This window comes from Heloderma suspectum, chromosome W (assembly GCF_057233095.1).
Source record: "Heloderma suspectum isolate Gila_16-S chromosome W, 16-S_ref, whole genome shotgun sequence".
Classification (NCBI taxonomy): domain Eukaryota; kingdom Metazoa; phylum Chordata; class Lepidosauria; order Squamata; family Helodermatidae; genus Heloderma; species Heloderma suspectum.
Window position 1 is genome coordinate 65672251 of NC_139475.1, and position 22919 is coordinate 65695169.

General features: G+C 46.1%; 1 protein-coding gene across 1 annotated transcript in view; it reads left to right on the forward strand.

Moving 5' to 3' along the window:
* The window catches only part of LOC146334107 (fibrillin-2-like), a 172520-nt gene that overhangs the window by 22476 nt on the left and 127125 nt on the right, over nucleotides 1-22919 (forward strand). The window contains exons 2-3 of the mRNA XM_084825045.1: nucleotides 6176-6258; nucleotides 9180-9278. Of these exons, the coding sequence (XP_084681171.1) occupies nucleotides 6176-6258; nucleotides 9180-9278 (182 nt within the window). The remainder of the gene's footprint in view (nucleotides 1-6175; nucleotides 6259-9179; nucleotides 9279-22919) is intronic.

The window sequence follows — 22919 nt, forward strand, 5'->3', positions numbered from 1 at the left end:
TCTCTTGCCTTCCCCAATGTCAAACCCTTGATTGCAGTGACTGTGGGTGGAGGGGCTTAGGGAAATCTACTCTGCTTGTTCTGTGCTAATAGTTACAATTTATAATAACTCAAGCATCCATCATATTGGCTATGTAAGATGTTCTATAAACCTGGTTGCACAGCCCAAAAAAGCCTTCCCAGACCAGCTCACCCCAAATTGATTTCATACTAGCCAAAATGGACATGTCTTTGTAGGTTATGCTCTAGCAACCTGTATGCGCATTAGATTTGTCCCCACAAACAGTACATGGATCGATGAAAATGAGTTTCTGTGCTGTATTAAAGAGTTACAGTAAGAATCGTACACTGCAATAGATTATAGATATGTTTTGCTACAAAACCAAACCATCCCTGCCCCTGCTCAGATATGAAGAAATACATTACAATGCAATTTCTTTTGGTGGTATCCTCTTTATTGTTGGTACACACAAAATGAACTTTGGGTAAAGGTCAAACAGGTTTTACAATGGATTCCTTGTCAGAGCTGACCCACAAATTTGGAAGGGAGACACGATACTGCCCTCTCCGCATGGACAGTACCACTTCAGAAAGTGGGTCGGGGGAGAGATCACACGTTGAAATGTTCCATTGTAGGAAAATAAAATAAAAATCTCCCTGCATGTAGAAAATTAGCAGATCAGGGAGAAGATTGGGTTGCTTCCTGCAGAGCACGAGCATGTGAAAGAGAAAGAAGATATAGAGGAACACTTCAAACATGTATCGGGGGGTCACGCACATACTCTGAAGTGGTACAGTGTGCCATGCACTTTTACTGAGCATGGAGCTCAGGCCCCCAAGCTAGAAATATTACCGGAGCATATAGTTAAAATCAACATTAATTGCACCAAATTGAAGGGCTTGGAAGTTCTATCTGAAGAATTTTTCATTCTAAGGTGTGTGGATGTGAAAAAGAGACTTGTGGCGTTGTGATCACAGTTTGATCTCCCCCCTCCCCTTCTTTTAATGTACGTGAGACTGCAAGTTAGCTGCAACATGGGTGCTGGTATGTGCTTTCCCCCATATTCCAGTCAGTTGCCCAAGATGTACGGAGGTCGTGCCATGGAGGTATGGAGCTTTGTTGACTGGAAGGCAGAAGAGAAGGTGGTGGCAGGAAAGGGGAGGCGAGTGAGGAGAGATAGAAAGCACCCTGTATTATGTAGCACCCAAGAAGCCAGTGGTTGTAGTAGTGCATAGCAGCGTCCGAATTGCTGCTACGCTTCAGCTTCCACAAACATTACAAAGGCGGTTCAAACCCACGATCACAGTGCCACACAAGTCTCTTTTCCACATCATCCATCAGTACAACAAGGTATGTGTGTGTGTGTGCGTGCACATGCGCACACGCAATCACTATATATTCAGCAATTTGGGACAAATACTGATATACTAGCTTGTGTCGAATTTGTAAATATGCATGCAGCAAAAACAGAATAGAACGATATCAGAAAAAGAATGGTCCCGGTTCCTTAAACAGGCAGTCTTCTGGGAATAATGAGAAAAAGCAGGGGAAAGAGAAATGTGGAATATTCAAAACATGGAAGAGGGAGCAAGACACACAAAAACATCAGCCATTCTGTTTACCTTCTCGGTGATGTTCTTTTATATTAGCAATAGAACAATTAAGAAAACACACACACACAACACCACATTTCTCTGTCTTGCTGAAGTCATGAGTAAAATCAGGCTTATAATGCTGCTGAGTAAAATCCAAATTATCCTACACTTTCTAAGTGTGTGTGTGTACACATATATACAATTCTAGAAGGTAAAGCACAAACAGAACATATTGAACTATATTTAACTATTTAAGAAAATTACCACTTCTGACAAGCAACCTCTGAGGGACAAAGAAGGAATAAAAAATACTTGGCAAAGAGAAACATGGACTACTTAAAATGTAATAGTTAACGTGGGGGGACAGGGAACAATATATAACATTACCTGTCCTGTTTATCTCCTCAGTGATTCATGTTATACAAGGAAAAGAACAATGGGAAAAATTGACTCCCCTTTTTCTGAAGTCATGAATATATCAGACATATAATGCACCTGAGTAAAATCTAATTTTTCTATACACAAACACCCCCCCATTATATATATATATTCTAGAAAGTACATTCTAGAAAGTAAAATACAAAATAAACAGAACATATTTAACTAGTGTTAAGTAATTTATGCCAAGCGCACAAAAAGCTTTCTAAAACCCAGCCAAAAATCTGGCAGAATTTGTCACCGCTTTAGTCCCATTGAAATCAAAGGCTTTTAAACATTCAGTCCTACTCTGAGGATTTCAGTTGGACTTAAATAACAACTAACTTCTATCAGAGTCCGCCTGGGATTTAGCACATTTTTAGCTCATGCTTGAACATGTTATACAGTAACGCCAAACATTTGAGAACTAGTACTTCTTGGTGTTGTCCAGGGGTGGGGGTTGTGTGTGATTAAAAAGAGCATAGACCTTGGACGTATTGTGAAAAATTGTAGCTTTCAATTTATTACTTGCCTATCATGACTAAATTAGATTCACTATTTTGTCGATGATTTTCACAAATGCGTTGAGAACGTGACATCTTCTTGAATAGGTTCCCTGGAAAGATATAGTGTGAAATTAATTAGTTAACACTGGCCCAAGTCTAATCGCTTCCGGCAAGGCAAAATATCAAGCCTAGCATTTAGTTGAGGCAGGGGTGAGGAACCAAGGGCCTGGGGCTAAATCCAGCCTCTGAGGCTCTCCAGAAGGTCATGCCCCCTTTCCCCTGGCTCCACCCTCTTCCCCCTGACCCCAACTACAAATTGTTTGGTGGTTTCCCAGCTTTTGTGCAGCTTTTTCCCCATCCTAAAAGGTTGAAATGCCTCTCTGAAGGCTGAGTGACTGGCAGGAAGAGCTTGAAGCTACAATAGGCTGGCACTCGTTGAATTTTGGCCCCAGCTTCATTTGCCTTCGACCCCGCCCATCACTGGAATGTGTCCCGGAGAGCATCTCCAAAATCAAATTCAGTTCTCCGGCTGAAAAAAATTCCACACCCCTGAACAAACATTTTTAACAGTGCAATCCAATACATGTCTGCTCATAATGAGTCCCACTGAGTTCCTTTGTAAAGCTTATTTCTCTTGGTTAGCTCAAGACATTCCATTTAGTTGGAAGAATTTATCCCAGGGTAAAAGTATCTACTGTGAGAGCTGGACTATAAGGAAGGCTGAGCGCCGAAGAATTGATGCTTTCGAACTGTGGTGCTGGAGAAGACTCTTACGAGTCCCCTGGACTGCAAGGAGGTCAAATCAGTCCATCCTAAAGGAAATCAACCCTGAGTGCTCATTGGAAGGACAGAGACTGAAGCTGAAGCTCCAATATTTTGGCCACCTAATGCGAAGAGAAAACTCCCTGGAAAAGACCCTGATGCTGGGAAAGACTGAAGGCAAAAGGAGAAGGGGACGGCAGAGGATGAGATGGCTGGATAGCATCCCCGATGCAACGAATATGGACTTGAGCACGCTCTGGGAGAGAGCGCAGGACAGGAAGGCCTGGCGTGCTATGGTCCATGGGGTCACCAAGAGTTGGACATGACTGAACAACTGAACAACGACAAAAGTATCTATGTCAAGATTTGCTAGTTACCATCAGATTGTGACCCTTATGTTACATGCAAAACAGCCCTGTTTCCTAAGGCCACAAAACATATTCATGCAATCACTCTGAATGCTATTGAAGTTGACTGTGCAGGTGATCCATTAACTTTTGTTATTGCATGATGTTATGTTGGTTGCAATGGATATTATGTTGTTGATTTCTGTCTATGTTCTGTTACTGCATGATGTCATGTTGTTTGTAATGGCTATTAGCCAAATACAATAAAACATTGTAGACTAAACTAGAATAATTTATCCTGGTCCAGAGCTCAGAGATCTTTTGGTGCAGCAAAGCAATAGCAACCCCATTTATAGTACCTGCCTAGACAATGCTAGTTTTAGGTCAGAAAGAGGGAAGGAAGAAAATCTGCAAATCCTTAAGTATGTTGATAATACTTCCTAGTGGCATTACTGACATCTAGTGGTCTAAAAAAGCCACAAACATCAACAGAGGACTCTCTTTTTACTGCTAGCATATGTATCGATTTTACCAAATACAGATAAACAAACCAACAAGAAAAACAAGACACACTGAGACAAGTAGAATCTCTTAAAAGGAAACACACACAACTGAAACTATACTGAGTCAACCTGTTGGTCCTCCTGGCCCAGTTTGATCTACTACTTCAAGGGGGTGCAGTTTTCCACATTTTTAGTTGGAAAGAAACCATAGTGAGCTGCAACTATGGACAAAGCCCCTCTGTACTCACCATTCACTTGACCTCTGCAGATGAGGTGCCTCTAACAACTTGCTCAACAGCCAGGCAAACTCATAGAAAACACAAGTCTCATTCTCTCTATTTCTGATGTTCAGGGTGTGCATGCTGTTCCTTATGGAACCAAAATGGCACCACCCACGCATGAGGCTTCAGCAGGCTCAGGGGAGCCCCAGAGTTTGCAGAAGTACGAAAAAGCTGAACCCCACCCACCACCCACCCAAAAATGGTGGTGGGGAAACACCTAAAACAGCCCAGAGAGGACTGAGCATGCTCATTGAGAGTGGGATGCTTGAGGAGTGGGAGAACGCAATGGTGTGGCTAAAATCGTGAACAGAGAGCATTCCATGTGACAACATTTTGCTGCCAGTCCAATTTGCATTGATTTAAAGCTGTGCTTTTCAAACTGCATTCTGGAGAATCCCGGAGGTTATTTAGAAGCTTCACCAGGACCTCCTCAATGAGATGTGCCATTCAGTAACAGGAAAACAGCTTCTCGGAAAACAGTAATGCCAACCGTAAGAACATCGGAAGAGCTCTGCTGGATCTAGGGATGGCGGAGAAATCCGCCACGGACTCCAATGAGGCTGGATTCTTTGGAATCCGGCCCCCCGGTGCCCGTGGCGGAACGGACTAAACCCCCCGCCACCCCCCGAAATCCCCCCGGGACAGAACCTACCTGGTGGCAGCTGGTCCAGGTCGCCGTCTTCATTCCGCAGTCATCCACTGTCGGTCTGTGGAACAAAATGGCACCTGGCATAGCAGACACCATTTGCGTCCCTGCCGTTGGCCATGATTGGCTATGTAAATATTTACGTAGCCAATCACGGCCAATGGCAGGGACGCAAATGGCATCCCCTACACCATTTGCATCCCTGCTCTTTGCTGTGATAGGCTACGTAAATATTTACGTAGCCAATCATGGCCAACGGATGCCATTTACTGGATGCCATTTGCGTCTGCAGACCGGCCGCGGCCGGAAGTCCAGCAGCAGCCGGAGTCAGTCGGCGGTTCCACAGATTCCCCACGGAGTGGAGCCAGCTGGGGAGGATTCTGGGGGGAGGACCGGATCACCTCCCCCTGCCAGTGGACCCCCCCATGGACCCCAGGTAAGGGGATCTGTACATCCCTAGCTGGATCAGGCCAAGAGTCCATCCAGTCCAGCATTCTGTTCACACAGTGGCCAACCAGTTGTCGACCAGAAACCCACAAGCAGGGCATGAGTGCAACAGCACCCTCCTGCCCATGTTCCCCAGCAACTGCTGTACACTCACTGCCTCTGGTACTGGAGGGAGCACACAGCCATCAGGACTAGCCACCATTGATCACCTTCTCCTCCATGAATTTGTCCAACCCCCTTTTAAAGCCATCCAAATGGGTGGCCATCGCTACATCCTGTGGTAGCGCGTTCCATAGCTTAACTATGCACTGTGCAAAGAAGTTCTTCCTTTTATCTGTCCTGAATCTCCCACTAAACAGCTTCATGGGGTGAATTTCAGAATTCTGAAATTCTAGGGGGCTCCTATGCCTGAAATTATGATCCAGTTCTGACCAAGAGAAAAAAGGTACTGTGTTTTTCTAATTTCCCACGGTAGTCAACAGGAAGCATAAAGGTTCCCCACCCCTGCTGTAGAGCTTTGCTAGTCACAGTAAACAATGCTGGCATGGATGGATGGTCTGACTTACTCTAAGACAGCCTCTTCCACGTTGATGGATTTCTCTGCCATTCAGAGGGCGAGGGAAGCAGGGACTGCATCCCCGTGCACTCAATGTATCCATGTTGAATTCCAGGCCCAACGTCTGTGGATCCCGATTCCACTTGTATTGCTGTCCTGGGTGGAAGACCCTCCCCGGCAGGAACCAGTGCATCATCCGTGAGTATGCTACTCTCCAGGTAGGGGTGTGATGCCCCTGTTCTGGTTGGCAGCTTCTTTCTCCAAAGAGAAGGAAGTGGGAGTTGCAACCTGCCTGGCAGAAGCCTCAACCTATATCTGCCAAGAACAGGGGTGGGCAATTTTGGGAGCTCCAGGGGGAATTTTTGCCTCCCAGAACACCTCCCCCCACCCACAGTACCAAAATAGTATTTTTTTAACAATGAAAATGGCATCTGACATGCCTACAGAATGTCTAAAGACTCAAAATTAGCTTGCTTGCAAGCTATGTTTGACCCTTTTGGCACTCTGTAGCTGCTCCAGATGTCGGGGGTATTTTGCAATGGGGGGGCGGGGCAGCGGAGGCTGTATGCAGCCTGCCAGCTATGGGTTGCCCACCTCTGGCCTAGAAGGAAACTGAATTCTGCCCGAAGGTAGTGGAGGCTGGTGCCTCTGGTCTCAGTGGGGTTATGAACCCATTTTGGGTTTTAGTCAGACCCAGCCAGAACTCCAAAGGAGCTATCCAAGGTGCTGAACCTATTTGGGGGGTGGGCTTCAGCACATTGGATAGCTCCTTTGGAGTTCTGGCTGGGTCTGACTAAAACCCAAAATGGGTTCAGAGCCCCACCAAAATCAGAGCTACCAGCCTCCACTGCCCGAAGGTACTCCAGTTCCGCAGCTGGAAAGGCCAATTCCGCAATCAAGGGAATGTTGCCTTCATTTCTTCTCATTATTAGATGTTTTAGGACCAGATTTGTAATTATCCAGAAATCCCTGCTGTTCAGAAATTACTATTTGACATTTCCCTGGACTTCTGGGTTTTTCTGAGCATTGTGAGTTAGGAATGGACCAGAAAATCCTCCCCCTCCAAATTTTCCCCTGGATTTTATAGGTTCACATTTTCCTGGACTTGCTACTGCTTATTACAGACCAATCCTCCATGGTTCAATGTTTTAAAAAGTTCTGAATTTTGCCCAGAGCATTATGCAATAATGTGCAGTTTGCTGAACCTTTCTGTCAGTTTACATCTTCCTCCGTCCCCTATGGGTTGGCAGTGCACACAGGCATATTGATAAAACCCGAGGGGGGGGGGAGCAATCAGAATTTGATCGCATCAAAGTTTATCGGTTGATTGGTTTGATTTAATTTGTACCCCGCCTTTCTACCCAAAATGGCACTCAAGTTCTTTTAGTGAGTTGTTTTACCAAGGCATAGGACAGCAAGCACCCACTGGTTAGACCAGGGGTGGAGAACCTATCACACCCTGAGGACCAGATCCAATTTCGGAGAAACTCTTGGGTGCTACATTCTAGTAGTGGGTGTGGCCAAAATATCTGAAATACCAATATATTTTAGCTTAAAGTTCTTACTGACAGTAACTAAGACTTAGGGGAGGCATTTCAGCCTCTTAGAATGGGGGAGGGGGACTTGCCAAAGCCAGGAAACCACCAGATGATCAGTGGGAAAGGGGCGTGGCCATCTGGGCAGCACTAGAGAGTAAGATTTGGACCCCAGGAGGGTCCAATTTGGCCTAAGGGGCTGAGGTCCCCCCACTCCTGCGGGATTAAAGGTGCAACTGAAAGAAAGGACATGAAAGCATAGAAACATAGAGTCATAGAAGGGACAACAGAGATTATCTAGTCGAACCCCCTGTTAAATGTAGGATCTTACAACTGCAGCATCCTGACCTATAGTTCTCTGGCCTCTGCTTAAATACCTCCAGCAAAAAAGAGCCATCACCTCCCAAGACAGCCTGTTTCACTGCCAATCAACACTTACTGTTAGTATTTTTCTCCTGATATTTAGCTGAAATCTGTCTGTTCTAGTCCTACCCTCTGGAGCAACAGCAAACAAGGCTGCCCCATCTTCTGCAGGGCAAGCCTTCAGATATTTGAAGATGGCTCTTAGTCTTCTCTTCTCCAGGCTGAATGTACACAGCTCTTTCAAACCTTCCTCATGGGACTTGGTTTCCAGACCCCTCACCCTCCTGGTTATTTATTTATTATGATTATTATGTTTATATCCCACCTTTCTTCCCCTTCAAAGGAGCCCAAGGCAGCTTACATTGTCTTCCTCTCCATTTTATTCTCACAACAACCCTGTGAGGTGGGTTAGGCAGACAGTCAATGACTGGCCCAAAGTCCCCCAGTGAGCTTCCATGGCCAAGTGGAGACTAGAACCTGGGTCTCCCAAATCTCTGTCCAGCTCTCTAACCACTACACCACACTGGCTCTCAACACATTGGTTGTGTCAACAAACTGCACATTGTCCAATTTTGGAATTAATTTTTCATATTCTCACAACTGAACCTGAATTCAGCAGGTGTGGCAAGGCAGGTCTGTGCAAACCAGAAGAACAAACATGAACACAATGGAGGAGACCTGCTCCTCCCAGGCATGCACACACTTTTTTAAAAATGTATTTTTTATCAGCCATATGGACTAGAAGTTTGCCATTTCATTTTCAATGGAAGCTGGGATTCTTACCGAAGCTACCCCCAGCTGCCAACAAGCACCAAGTTCTTTGTCCTCTTTACCAATACACGCAGTGGGACTTTTCTGGGCCAGGTTGGGTTTACACAGTCTCTACACATGCTCAGAGGCCTTCTCATCTTTCACTCATTCTTAGCCTAAGCTGTTGAGAGCGGGTTCTGAGGTTAAGTTCGGAAGAATCCCGGTTCATCATAAGAGCTAATTTCCAAATGCGATTAGTCTAGGCAGAATTTGGGCAGATGACGGAGCCGGCTGATGTTGACTGGACACCTTAAGGTATGGGAGTTCAATTCCCATCAGCCCCAGCTAGCATGGCCAATGATCAGGAATGCTGGGAGTTGTTGTCCAAAACATCTCAAAGGCACCAGGTTGGGAAAGCTGATTTAAAGCAGCATTCTGTCTCTCATTCTTTCTCTTCTCTCCTGCCGACAGCGATTTGCCGGAACTCTTGTGGCGATGGATTCTGTTCACGGCCTAATATGTGTACCTGTTCCAATGGGCAATTGTCCCCCAACTGCAACTCTGGAGGAGGTGAGAGGGAGCCTGGGGGGGAGGGGGGGCCTGTGTGCAAGATAAAACTTTTTCAGGGCGGAGGGAGGGGTTCTGTGACAGTACAAGTTTTATTGATTGATTGATTTTATTTTACTTTGAATAAGCCGATATGTAGGTGATGTAATGTGCATGATACAGCACTCCAAAACAAAACAAGTGACCAACGATAGCGCATCCAGTTTATAAATTTATATACACGCACGCACGCACACACGCACACACACATCTATATAGATATAGATATAAAATGTGAAACATTGCAGTGTAAAACACCAGCTTTCCTTTTATTTATTGCATTTCTAATCTACCCAATACCCAATGTTCTCTGGGCAGATTGCAAACCATTTAAAAAACTAGAATTCCATAGCACAGTTCAAAATATAAAATACAATACAAATATTTGAAAGAATAAAATCCAATATAATGCCAAACAATAAAAATCACAGGCATCATTAAAACGGCAGGAATAACCTAGAACTAGGGCTCTAGAATGCCTGGGAGAAAAGAAAGGTCTTTGCCTGGAACTGAAAAGATAACAATATCAGTGCCAGGTGAACCTCTTCGGGGAGTTTCTTCCAGAAGTAGGGGGCTGCCACTGGCAAGGCCCTCTCTCTTATAGCCATCTGTCTAGTTTCTTTTGGCAGGGGTACCCAGAGGAGGGCTTTTGAAGATGACCCAAGGGTCTGAGCAGGTACATGTGGGAAGAGATGTGCCTTTAGATAAACATTTTTCAGGATGGGGGGTGGGGGATGGTGGTATAAATTGTATTTTAGGTTTATATGACCATTTGGGTGTCTTGATTTGTACATCACCCTGGTGTTCTTTGGATGGGCAGTTTAAAATCACCCGCTTGCACTGGCTGTCTGCATGTTTCCGAGCCCAATTCAAGGTGCTGGTTTTAACCTATAAAGCCTTACATGGCTTGAGACCACAATACCTGATGGAGCGCCTCTCCTGACCTGAACCTACCCAGACACTACAATTGACAACTGAGGCCTTCCTGCAAGGGAGGCTCAGAAGGCATCAACAAGGGAGAGGTCCTTCTCAGTGCTCCCCCCCTCCCCTGCCCCCATTATGGGATGAGCTCCCCACAGAGGCCTGCCTGGCACCAACACTGTCATGTTTTCAGCACCAGGGTAAGGCTGTCTCTACTCCCAGGCATTTAATGGCATAAGATGGGGCATTATGCCAGCTGTTTGAACAGGTCTATTATTTTATTTACATGGTTTTTAGCTGTTTAAATTGTTCTTAAATTTTGCATATTTTAAATGTTTATGCTGTATTTTATCTCATGAATTGTTGTGAACCTCCCAGAGAGCTTTGGCTATTGGGGGGTATAGAAATAAATAAAATAAAAATATAACAACAACAACAACAATAATAGGTGAAAATGTGCAAAAGCTACATGGACCAGAAATAGACTGATCCACTCACTTGTACGTGGGTCATCATCAAAGCACTTTAAAACACATACATTTGATTTTAGACTCCGCATCCTATCTTTGGAATGTATTGATCCTCCCTGCATGCATTTTGCCTGCCTTCCATTTTGATTCTCTTCAAGAGACCTTCCCTGTCTGTAGACCAGGGGTGGAGATGTTTCAACCCACAACCCATCATCCTTCAGCATTGGCTTGGAATGATGGGAGTTGTAGGCCAAGACATCTGGTGGGCCACAAATGGCCCACCCCTGCTGTCGACCTTGAGCTTAATGCCATACATGTCTGCTCAGATGTAAGACCCATTGAGTTCAGTGCTGTTTACTCCCTGGTAAGTAGGTATTGAACTGCAGCCTCCAGGTAAAATCCAATATAAGTCCTACTTAGAGTAGACCCATTGAAATGACTGGGATTTATGTTAGCCAACTGAAGTCCCATTCATTTTAATGGGTCTACTCTATGTAGGACTTACATTGGATTTTACCCTTCATTTCCTGACATGTAGAAAGCATTTTTTTTCTTTGAGATATTGCCACTAGAGGAGGGGAATCACGATTTGGAGCTGGATAGGAATTCTCTCACCAGTACGCTGATGACACCCAACTCTACTTTTCCTTTCCATCTAATTCCAAGGAAGCTGTTGGGGTGCTGAACGGTGTCTGTCGGCGGTAATGGACTGGATGAGGGCAAACAAACTGACGCTTAATCCAGACAAGACAGAGGTGCTCCTGGTCAGTCGAAAGGCAGATCAGGGAGTAGGGGTTAGGCTCCCCCGAAGACCCAGGTTCGCCGCTTGGGTGGACTCCTGGATTCAGCCCTGAGCCTGGATGCCCAGGTTTCGGCGGTGCCCAGGAGTGCATCTGCACAGCTAAAGCGCGTGCGCCAGCTGCACCCGTTCCTTGAGATGGCTGACTTGGCCACAGTGACACAGGCCTTAGTTACATCCCGTTTGGATTACTGTAACACGCTCTGCGTGGGGCTGCCTCTGAAGAGTGTTCGGAAACTTCAGCTGGTGCAAAGAGCGGCTGCCAGGCTGCTGACTGGGGCTGGCTACAGGGAGCATACCACTCCCCTGCTAGAACAGCTTCACGGGCTCCCGGTCTGTTTCCGGGCACAATTCGAAGTGCTGGTCATGTCCTATAAAGCCCTATATGGCTCGGGTCCAGGTTATCTGAAGGACCGTATTCCCCCCTATGAGCCTGCTCGTGCCCTGAGATCTTCAGAGGAAGCCCTTCTCACAGTCCCACCACCCTCACAGGCTCGCCTGGGGGGAACGCGGGAGGGGGCCTTCTCGGGGGCTGCCCCAAGGCTCTGGAACTCCTTCCCAGGGAGGCGAGAGTGGCACCCTCCTTGGTATGTTTCCGCAGGCAGGCAAAAACTTTTTTGTTCCAGCAGGCCTTTGGGGATAACTAGCCTGGACCTGGGAAAATGCGACGTATGGATACCATTTTTGTTGTTCTGGTTGTCTTTTAATGTTTTAATATCTTTACAATTTTAATATTGATGATTTAATTATATTTTTAACTTTTATACACTTGTATTTATATTTCTATTTATAGGTTTTAATTGTAGCGGTTTTAACGTTGTAAGGCCGCCTTGAGTCCCAGTATTGGGAAAAAGCCGGGATATAAATAAATATAATAATAATAATAACCACCACAACAACAACAACCCTAGGTGTGTGTGTGTGAGTGGGGGGTGTCGAATGTCTCCGGGTCGAGTGCCCTAAAAACTACAACCTCCATCCAACTCTCCTGCTGCAATGGCCTCTTTACAACGGCCCCTCCCCAATATATGGGTGGTTTCAGCTCCTCTGTTTCCATCTGATGGAGCACCCAGATGTTCGCAATCTTCCCAACAATGTGAAGAATTTGAGCTTGCGAGGGGGAGGGGGAGTCGGTCACATTTCCCACATTCCAGTGGGCCCTATGGGTTGGCGAGGGTGGGAGAGCAGACGGGGGTGGTGGTGGTGGTGGAATGTAAGATTGCACTGGGCATTTGGGGGCTATTTTCACAGCCAAAAGATTGAGGCCCTTGTCTTGCACTCACTGAACTTTGGAGAGGTTCACTTTGGAGAAAAAATAAAATAAAAGCAGGCTGGGAAGACAGAGCTGGGGGAGGCATTGATTTGTTGTTCAGTCGTTCAGTCGTGTCCGACTCTTCGTGACCCCATGGACCATAGCACGCCAGGCCTTCCTGTCCTGCACTCTCTCCCGGAGTGTGCTCAAGTTCATATTCATTGCATCGGGGATGCTATCTAGCCATCTCATCCTCTGCCGTCCCCTTCTCCTTTTGCCTTCAGTCTTTCCCAGCATCAGGGTCTTTTCCAGGGAGTTTTCTCTTCGCATTAGGTGGCCAAAATATTGGAGCTTCAGCTTCATTATCTGTCCTTCCAATGAGCACTCAGGGTTGATTTCCTTCAGGATGGACTGATTTGACCTCCTTGCAGTCCAGGGGACTCGTAAGAGTCTTCTCCAGCACCACAGTTCGAAAGCATCAATTCTTCGGCGCTCAGCCTTCCTTATAGTCCAGCTCTCACAGCCATACGTTACTACTGGGAAAACCATAGCTTTGATTAGACGGACCTTTGTCGGTAAGGTGATGTCTCTACTTCTTACTATGCTGTCTAGGTTGGCCATAGCTTTCCTCCCCAGGAGCAAGCGTCTTTTAATTTCATGGCTACAGTCACCGTCTGCGGTGATCTTGGAGCCCAAGAAAGTAAAATCTGTCACTGCTTCCATTTCTTCCCCTTCTATATGCCAGGAAGTGATGGGGCCAGATGCCATGATCTTAGTTTTTTTAATGTTGAGTTTCAAACCAGCTTTTGCACTCTCCTCTTTCACCCTCAACAAGAGGCTCTTGAGATCCTCTTCGCTTTCTGCCATTAGGGTGGTATCGTCTGCATATCGGAGGTTGTTGATAATTCTCCCAGCAATCTTAATTCCGACCTCTGATTCATCCAACCCGGCATTTCTCATGATGTACTCTGCATATAAGTTAAATAAGCAGGGTGACAATATGCAGCCTTGTTGTACTCCTTTCCCAATTTTGAACCAATCGGTTGTTCCATGTCTGGTTCTTACTGTTGCTTCTTGACCCTTGTACAGGTTTCTCAGGAGACAGGTAAGGTGGTCTGGTACTCCCATCACTTTAAGAATTTGCCACAGTTTGTTGTGATCCACACAATCAAAGGCTTTAGCGTAGTCAATGAAGCAGAAATAGACGTTTTTCTGGAATTCTCTTGCTTTCTCCATGATGCAGCGAATGTTGGCGATTTGATCTCTAGTTCCTCTGCCTCGTCTAAACCCAGCTTGTACTTCCGGTAGTTCTCGTTCGCTTACTGCTGAAGCCTAGCTTTTGGGATTTTGAGCATCACCTTGCTGGCATGTGAAATGAGCACAATGGTGCGGTAGTTTGAACACTCTTTGGCGTTGCCCTTCTTTGGAATTGGAATGTAAACTGACCTTTTCCAGTCTTGTGGCCACTGTTGAGTGTTCCAGATTTGTTGGCATATTGAATGCAGCACTTTAACAGCATCATCTTTTAGGATTTTAAATAGCTCGGCTGGAATACTGTCATCTCCGCTAGCTTTGTTGTTACTAATGCTTCCTAAGGCCCACTTGACTTCACTCTCGAGGATGTCCGGCTCAAGTTCAGTGACCGCACTATCATGGCTATCAGGGACATTCAGATCTTTCCTGTATAGTTCTTCTGTGTATTCTTGCCACCTCTTCTTAATCTCATCTGCTTCTGTTAGGTCCCTGCCTTCTTTGTCCTTTATCATGCCCGTCTTTGCACAAAACGTTCCCTTGAGATCTCCAATTTTCTTGAAGAGATCTCTAGTCTTTCCCATTCTGTTGTTTTCCTCAATTTCTTTGCATTGTTCGTTGAAGAAGGCCTTCTTGTCTCTCCTTGCTATTCTCTGGAACTCTGCATTCAGTTGGGTATATCTTCCCCTTTCTCCCTTGCTTTTCGCTTCCCTTCTTTCGTGAGCTACTTGTAAAGCCTCATCAGACAGCCACTTGGCTTTCTTGCATTTCTTTTTCTTTGGGATGGATTTCGTTGCTGCCTCCTGAACAATGTTACAGACCTCCGTCCATAGTTCCTCAGGCACTCTGTCTATCAGGTCTAATCCCTGAAATCTATTCCTCACCTCCACTGTATATTCATCAGGGATATGATTTAGGTCATACCTGAACGGTTTAGTGGTTTTCCCGACGTTCTTCAATTTAAGCCGAAATTTTGCAAGAAGCAGCTCATGATCTGAGCCACAGTCAGCTCCAGGTCTTGTTTTGACTGACTGTATGGAGCTTCTCCATCTTTGGCTGCAAAGGACATAATCAATCTGATTTCGATATTGACCATCTGGTGACGTCCATGTGTAGAGTCGCCTCTTGTGCTGTTGGAAAAGAGTGTTTGCAATGATCAGCATGTTCTCTTGGCAAAGCTCTATTAGCTTTTGTCCTGCTTCATTTTGTACACCAAGGCCATGCCTGCCTGTTATCCCAGTTATTTCTTGACTTCCTACTTTAGCATTCCAATCCCCTATGATGAAGAGGACATCTTTTTTTGGTGTTAGTTCTAGAAGGTGTTGTAGGTCTTCATAGAACCGATCAACCTCAGCTTCTTCGGCCTCAGTGGTTGGGGCATAGACTTGAATTACTGTGATGTTGAATGGTTTGCCTTGGATTCGTACTGAGATCATTCTATCATTTTTAAGATTGTACCCCAGTACTGCTTTTCCCACCCTTTTGTTGACTATGAGTGCTACTCCATTTCTTCTAAGGGATTCTTGCCCACAATAGTAGATATGATGGTCACCTGAATTAAATTCGCCCATGCCTGTCCATTTTAGTTCGCTGATTCCCAAGATGTCGATGTTCAATCTTGCCATCTCATGTTTGACCACCTCCAGCTTACCTTGATTCATTGATCTGACATTCCAGGTTCCTAAACAATATTGTTCTTTACAGCATCGGATTTTCTTTTCACCACCAGACACATCCACAGCTGAGTGTCCTTTCGGGTTTGGCCCAGCCGCTTCACTCTTTCTGGCGCTACTTGGAAATACCCTCTGCTCTTCCCCAGTAGCATATTGGACACCTTCCGACCTGAGGGGCTCATCTTCCGGCGTCCTCTCTTTTAGCCTTGTGATACGTTCCATGGGGTTTTCTTGGCAAGAATACTGGAGTGGGTTGCCATTTCCTTCTCCAGTGGACCACGTTTTGTCAGAACTCTCCGCCATGACCTGTCCGTCTTGGGTGGCCCTGCACGGCATAGCTTATGGCTTCACTGAGTTACGCAAGCCCCTTCGCCACAACAAGGCAGTGATCCATGAAGGGGGCATTGATTTGGGAGGGGCCCAATCCAGCTTGGGCATTGAATGGATGCATTTCAAGAAGTGGGAATAGTTTGGGTAGGCCCCGTTCGTCCTCCTCCACACACGCTTAAAAGGAAGTGCTTCACTAAATGGATACTTAGTTCCTCTGCAAAATCTCCCCCTCCCCACAATTTCTGACTAGGCATAGTGCAGACCAGTTAACTGCAGAGCCAATCTAGTCAGCAAGCAGGCAGAAGCTTGTGGATTTGCCTCAGGTTTGTGAGTAGACTCACTCACCCGAGGAAGGACCTGTACACGTGTTGCACAAAACGCTAGTGTCGCCCCCTGGAGGCTAGTCCAATTTGCCCCGAAGAGGAGAGTCACCTTCAGGCTGGGTCCAGCTCGATTTTACTGTTTGCAAACAGTTCGACAGAGGAGTTCACGCTCAAAGCAGAGTCGACCCTGGGCAACCCCCGCGCTACAGTTTTATCACTTAGCTTGCATTCCTCAGCCAGCATGTTACTTTTGATTGGTTGCCAGCGGTTTGCTTAGCAACCTTATCTTAGGGTTACTGTCCGCTCATTCCAGGCATGCGCAGCTCTTACAGTACCACATGCTGCTTAAGGCACATGCAATGGCTTTTAGGTTACATTTTTACTACAATTCCCCCCTCAAGATGCTTTCTTCTTATAACACTTAGTCTACTTCAGCCATCGCTAATCTCTGGTAACGTACAAACATTTCCCTGCTGACTACAGATTCTACTGTACGTTTGACTAGGGCTATAATGCAGGGAGGTATGCAGGGCAATAAGCACAAAATTAGCATAACTGAGCAGAATATCATAAATCCAGTCTTCAACCAGCGAAAGTCTGGCAACCACGAAGTCAGCCAGTCAGTACTCCACCCGTTCCAGGTTTGTACTGGGACGTGAGTTACTTCTCTAATTTTGGTTGCTGTATCCTTAAGGATATTGTCATCAATCTGCAAGCAGCAGTCTGTCCAATTAAACTTCTGACAAAGGCCCCCCTCTGCTGCTAACACGTAATCAAGTCCCATCCGATTTTGGGTGACAGCACTGCGGAGTTGGGTTAGCTGTGTGGCTGCTAAATCTATGGCCCTTGCAGTCTCGTTTGCAAAGATTTCCACTATTGCCTGAAGCCGGATTATGCGGTTAGTGAGGTACGTGGGTTCTCTCCCCACCACGCTGGGTTCCCAAGTGGCAGGCCCATAATACCTTAGTATCCTTTCTGCCGGCCACTCATCATTTCCCCATCTTTGTGTAGCAGACAAGTCTTCCATGCTCAGGGATCTTTTATCTACTCTGTATAGTCGGTGCAGTACTGAGGCCCTTTGAGGCAACAGCGTGAATGGGGGCCTTAATATCCCAGGATAACACACGCCAGTCCAGTTGGCGGGCAACTGGGTGTATGCGTGAGTCCCACAGATCCAATAATGGCCGGTCAAAGCAGGCCAAGACTTGTCTGCTAGGCCATATTTTTGGGGATCCAAATACTGATTATAATATCCCAAATATAGGGTTGAATCTCCACGCGGGCTGAGAGTTCCATTCATATAGCAAGCTCTAGCATTTTGATCTTTTGTCTGGTTTCGAATGCAATAGAACAAGGATTGTGAGCTACTATGAGGGACTGACCACAACACACATTTGTGGCCACCTATCACCCTTGACCCCTTCATGGATCACTGCCTTGTTGTGGCGAAGGGGCTTGCGTAACTCAGTGAAGCCATAAGCTATGCCGTGCAGGGCCACCCAAGACGGACAGGTCATGGCGGAGAGTTCTGACAAAACGTGGTCCACTGGAGAAGGAAATGGCAACCCACTCCAGTATTCTTGCCAAGAAAACCCCATGGAACGTATCACAAGGCTAAAAGAGAGGACGCCGGAAGATGAGCCCCTCAGGTCGGAAGGTGTCCAATATGCTACTGGGGAAGAGCAGAGGGTATTTCCAAGTAGCGCCAGAAAGAGTGAAGCGGCTGGGCCAAACCTGAAAGGACACTCAGCTGTGGATGTGTCTGGTGGTGAAAAGAAAATCCGATGCTGTAAAGAACAATATTGTTTAGGAACCTGGAATGTCAGATCAATGAATCAAGGTAAGCTGGAGGTGGTCAAACATGAGATGGCAAGATTGAACATCGACATCTTGGGAATCAGCGAACTAAAATGGACAGGCATGGGCGAATTTAATTCAGGTGACTATCATATCTACTATTGTGGGCAAGAATCCCTTAGAAGAAATGGAGTAGCACTCATAGTCAACAAAAGGGTGGGAAAAGCAGTACTGGGGTACAATCTCAAAAACGATAGAATGATCTCAGTACGAATCCAAGGCAAACCATTCAACATCACAGTAATTCAAGTCTATGCCCCAACCACTGAGGCCGAAGAAGCTGAGGTTGATCGGTTCTATGAAGACCTACAACACCTTCTAGAACTAACACCAAAAAAAGATGTCCTCTTCATCATAGGGGATTGGAATGCTAAAGTAGGAAGTCAAGAAATAACTGGGATAACAGGCAGGCATGGCCTTGGTGTACAAAATGAAGCAGGACAAAAGCTAATAGAGTTTTGCCAAGAGAACACGCTGATCATAGCAAACACTCTTTTCCAACAGCACAAGAGGCGACTCTACACATGGACATCACCAGATGGTCAATATCGAAATCAGATTGATTATGTCCTTTGCAGCCAAAGATGGAGAAGCTCCATACAGTCAGTCAAAACAAGACCTGGAGCTGACTGTGGCTCAGATCATGAGCTGCTTCTTGCAAAATTTCGGCTTAAATTGAAGAACGTCGGGAAAACCACTAAACCGTTCAGGTATGACCTAAATCATATCCCTGATGAATATACAGTGGAGGTGAGGAATAGATTTCAGGGATTAGACCTGATAGACAGAGTGCCTGAGGAACTATGGACAGAGGTCCGTAACATTGTTCAGGAGGCAGCAACTCAATCCATCCCAAAGAAAAAGAAATGCAAGAAAGCCAAGTGGCTGTCTGATGAGGCTTTACAAGTAGCTCACGAAAGAAGGGAAGCGAAAAGCAAGGGAGAAAGGGGAAGATATACCCAACTGAACGCAGAGTTCCAGAGAATAGCAAGGAGAGACAAGAAGGTCTTCTTCAATGAACAATGCAAAGAAATCGAGGAAAACAACAGAATGGGAAAGACTAGAGATCTCTTCAAGAAAATCGGAGATCTCAAGGGAACGTTTTGTGCAAAGACGGGCATGATAAAGGACAAAGAAGGCAGGGACCTAACAGAAGCAGATGAGATTAAGAAGAGGTGGAAAGAATACACAGAAGAACTATACAGGAAAGATCTGAATGTCCCTGATAGCCATGATAGTGCGGTCACTGAACTTGAGCCGGACATCCTAGAGAGTGAAGTCAAGTGGGCCTTAGGAAGCATTAGTAACAACAAAGCTAGTGGAGATGACAGTATTCCAGCCGAGCTATTTAAAATCCTAAAAGATGATGCTGTTAAAGTGCTGCATTCAATATGCCAACAAATCTGGAACACTCAACAGTGGCCACAAGACTGGAAAAGGTCAGTTTACATTCCAATTCCAAAGAAGGGCAACGCCAAAGAGTGTTCAAACTACCTCACAATTGCGCTCATTTCACATGCCAGCAAGGTGATGCTCAAAATCCTACAAGCTAGGCTTCAGCAGTATGCGAACCGAGAACTACCGGAAGTACAAGCTGGGTTTCGAAGAGGCAGAGGAACTAGAGATCAAATCGCCAACATTCGCTGCATCATGGAGAAAGCAAGAGAATTCCAGAAAAACGTCTATTTCTGCTTGATTGACTATGCTAAAGCCTTTGATTGTGTGGATCACAACAAACTGTGGCAAATTCTTAAAGTGATGGGAGTACCAGACCACCTTACCTGTCTCCTGAGAAACCTGTACGAGGGTCAAGAAGCAACAGTAAGAACCAGACATGGAACAACCGATTGGTTCAAAATTGGGAAAGGAGTACGACAAGGCTGCATATTGTCATCCTGCTTATTTAACTTATATGCGGAGTACATCATGAGAAATGCCGGGTTGGATGAATCAGAGGTCGGAATTAAGATTGCTGGGAGAATTATCAACAACCTCCGATATGCAGACGATACCACCCTAATGGCAGAAAGCGAAGAGGATCTCAAGAGCCTCTTGTTGAGGGTGAAAGAGGAGAGTGCAAAAGCTGGTTTGAAACTCAACATTAAAAAAACTAAGATCATGGCATCTGGCCCCATCACTTCCTGGCATATAGAAGGGGAAGAAATGGAAGCAGTGACAGATTTTACTTTCTTGGGCTCCAAGATCACTGCAGACGGTGACTGCAGCCATGAAATTAAAAGATGCTTGCTCCTTGGGAGGAAAGCTATGGCCAACCTAGACAGCATAGTAAGAAGCAGAGACATCACCTTGCCGACAAAGGTCCGTCTAATCAAAGCGATGGTTTTCCCAGTAGTAATGTATGGCTGTGAGAGCTGGACTATAAGGAAGGCTGAGCGCCGAAGAATTGATGCTTTCGAACTGTGGTGCTGGAGAAGACACTTACGCGTCCCCTAGACTGCAAGGAGGTCAAATCAGTCCATCCTAAAGGAAGTCAACCCTGAGTGCTCATTGGAAGGACAGAGACTGAAGCTGAAGCTCAAATATTTTGGCCACCTAATGCAAAGAGAAAACTCCCTGGAAAAGACCCTGATGCTGGCAAAGACTGAAGGCAAAAGGAGAAGGGGATGACAGAGGATGAGATGGCTAGATAGCATCCCCGATGCAATGAATATGAACTTGAGCACACTCCGGGAGAGAGCGCAGGACAGGAAGGCCTGGCGTGCTATGGTCCATGGAGTCACGAAGAGTCGGACATGACTGAATGACTGAACAACAACAACAACTTCCAAGCGGAGGGGTATCTTATGGGCTGAGCCTTGAAACACTGCTTCTCCTCCCATCTGCGCTGCTTCTTTGGCTGCCATGTCGGCCTTCGCATTTCCCCTTTTCTGGTGCTCATCTGCGGCTCTGCCGTGTGCTTTTATGTGCACCACGGCTACCTCTTTTGGCAGTTGGAGAGCGTCCAGTAGTGCCACAATCTGCGGTCCATTTGCAATCTTCTGTCCAGAGGCTGTGATGAACCCACGTTCTTTCCACAGTAGTCCATGGGCATGTACGGTGGCAAAGGCATAGCGTGAGTCTGTAAATATGTTCACTCTTTTATCCTTCCCCAATTCTAGTGCACGTGTCAAGGCAGTGAGTTCTGCTGCTTGCGCTGACCAACTTGCGGGGAATTTCTCTTTCCACATAGTTTCAGTCAGTGTTACCACGGCACATCCTGTATGTCGTGTGCCATGGATTACGTTGCTTGAGCCATCTACAAAGAACTCTTCTTCTGGATTTTCAAGCGGGTCATCTGTCAAGTCGGGTCGAATCAATACTGTTGGAGTTAACACTTCTAGACAATCATGACATGGGGGTCCTGGTTCTGGCAGAAGGGTGGCTGGATTCAGGGGAGTGGTGTGCTTATAGGTGAGGCCTGGATTAGATAACAAAAAGATCTCATATCTAGATTGTCTGGAAGGATTTAAAAACTTTCCTCCCTCTGCTCCGAGGATTTGGGGCACTCCATGTGGGGTGTGTATCTCCATGTTAGCTCCCATGGCAATCTTTTGTGCCTCCTGTACAAGGGTGGTGGTGGCCGCAACGGCTCTCAGACATGCTAGCCACCCTTTTGCTACAGGGTCCAGGACCTTGGAGTGGTAGCCCACAGGCCTCCATGTCGGGCCCACTGGTTGAGTCAAGACTCCTGAGGCAACTCTCTTGTTCTCATGCACGTACAGTCTATAGGGCTTGCGCCCATTTGGAATCATGAGTGCTGGAGGTTGTGAGAGGGCAGTCTTCAATAGTTCAAATGCATGCTGATTTTCTTTGGTCCATTTCCAACTTGCGAGGCCCTCTTTGGTAAGAGACTCATACAGGGGCTTAGCCTTTCCCCCATAATCAGGAATCCACATTCTGCAAAACCCTGTCAGACCCAGAAAAGCTCGTAGCTCCTTTGGGCTTTTAGGAGCAGGCATATTTTGTATAGCTTGAATTCGATCTTTGCTCAGGGCTCTTGTTCCCATTTTAATCTCATAGCCTAAGAAAGTGACCTTTGGTTGGCATATTTGAGCCTTCTCTCGTGATACTTTGTACCCCCTTTCTCCCAAGGTGTTCAGCAAGGACTCTGTTGCCCTCTTCCCCATTTGCATGCTAGGGCTCGCTATCAACAGGTCATCAACATATTGCAACAGCGCCACCTCCTGGTGCTTGTCCCTCCACTGCTCCAAATCCTTCTGCAATGCCAATCCAAAAATGTGGGGGGCTGAAACGAGCCCTTGGGGCAACACAGCCCATAACAATTGAGTTTTATGATAAGTATCTGGGTCTTCCCATTCAAATGCAAATATTTTCTGGCTATCTTTGTGCAGTGGGATAGAGAAGAAAGCATCTTTTAAATCTAGGACGGAAAACACCCTTGCATTCGCTGGGACTTGGGTCAAAATGGTGTGGGGGTTCGGAACCAGGGGATGATCCACTAAAACTTTCTTGTTTATGGCTCTCAGATCTTGCACCAGCCTGTAGGAGGCGCTGTTTGGTTTGAGCAACCCCAATATTGGGGTGTTAAAGGGGGATGAGCCCTCTACTAGCCAGCCATACTTCTTAAACTTTTCAATAAGCGGTTTTAAGCCTGCACGAGTAGCTCTCTTCAAAGGATACTGTTTCACGCACACAGGCAGCTCTCCCTCCTTTAGGGGAATTTTGATTGGTGTTACATACTTTGCCCGAGCTGGGGTTCCATCTGCCC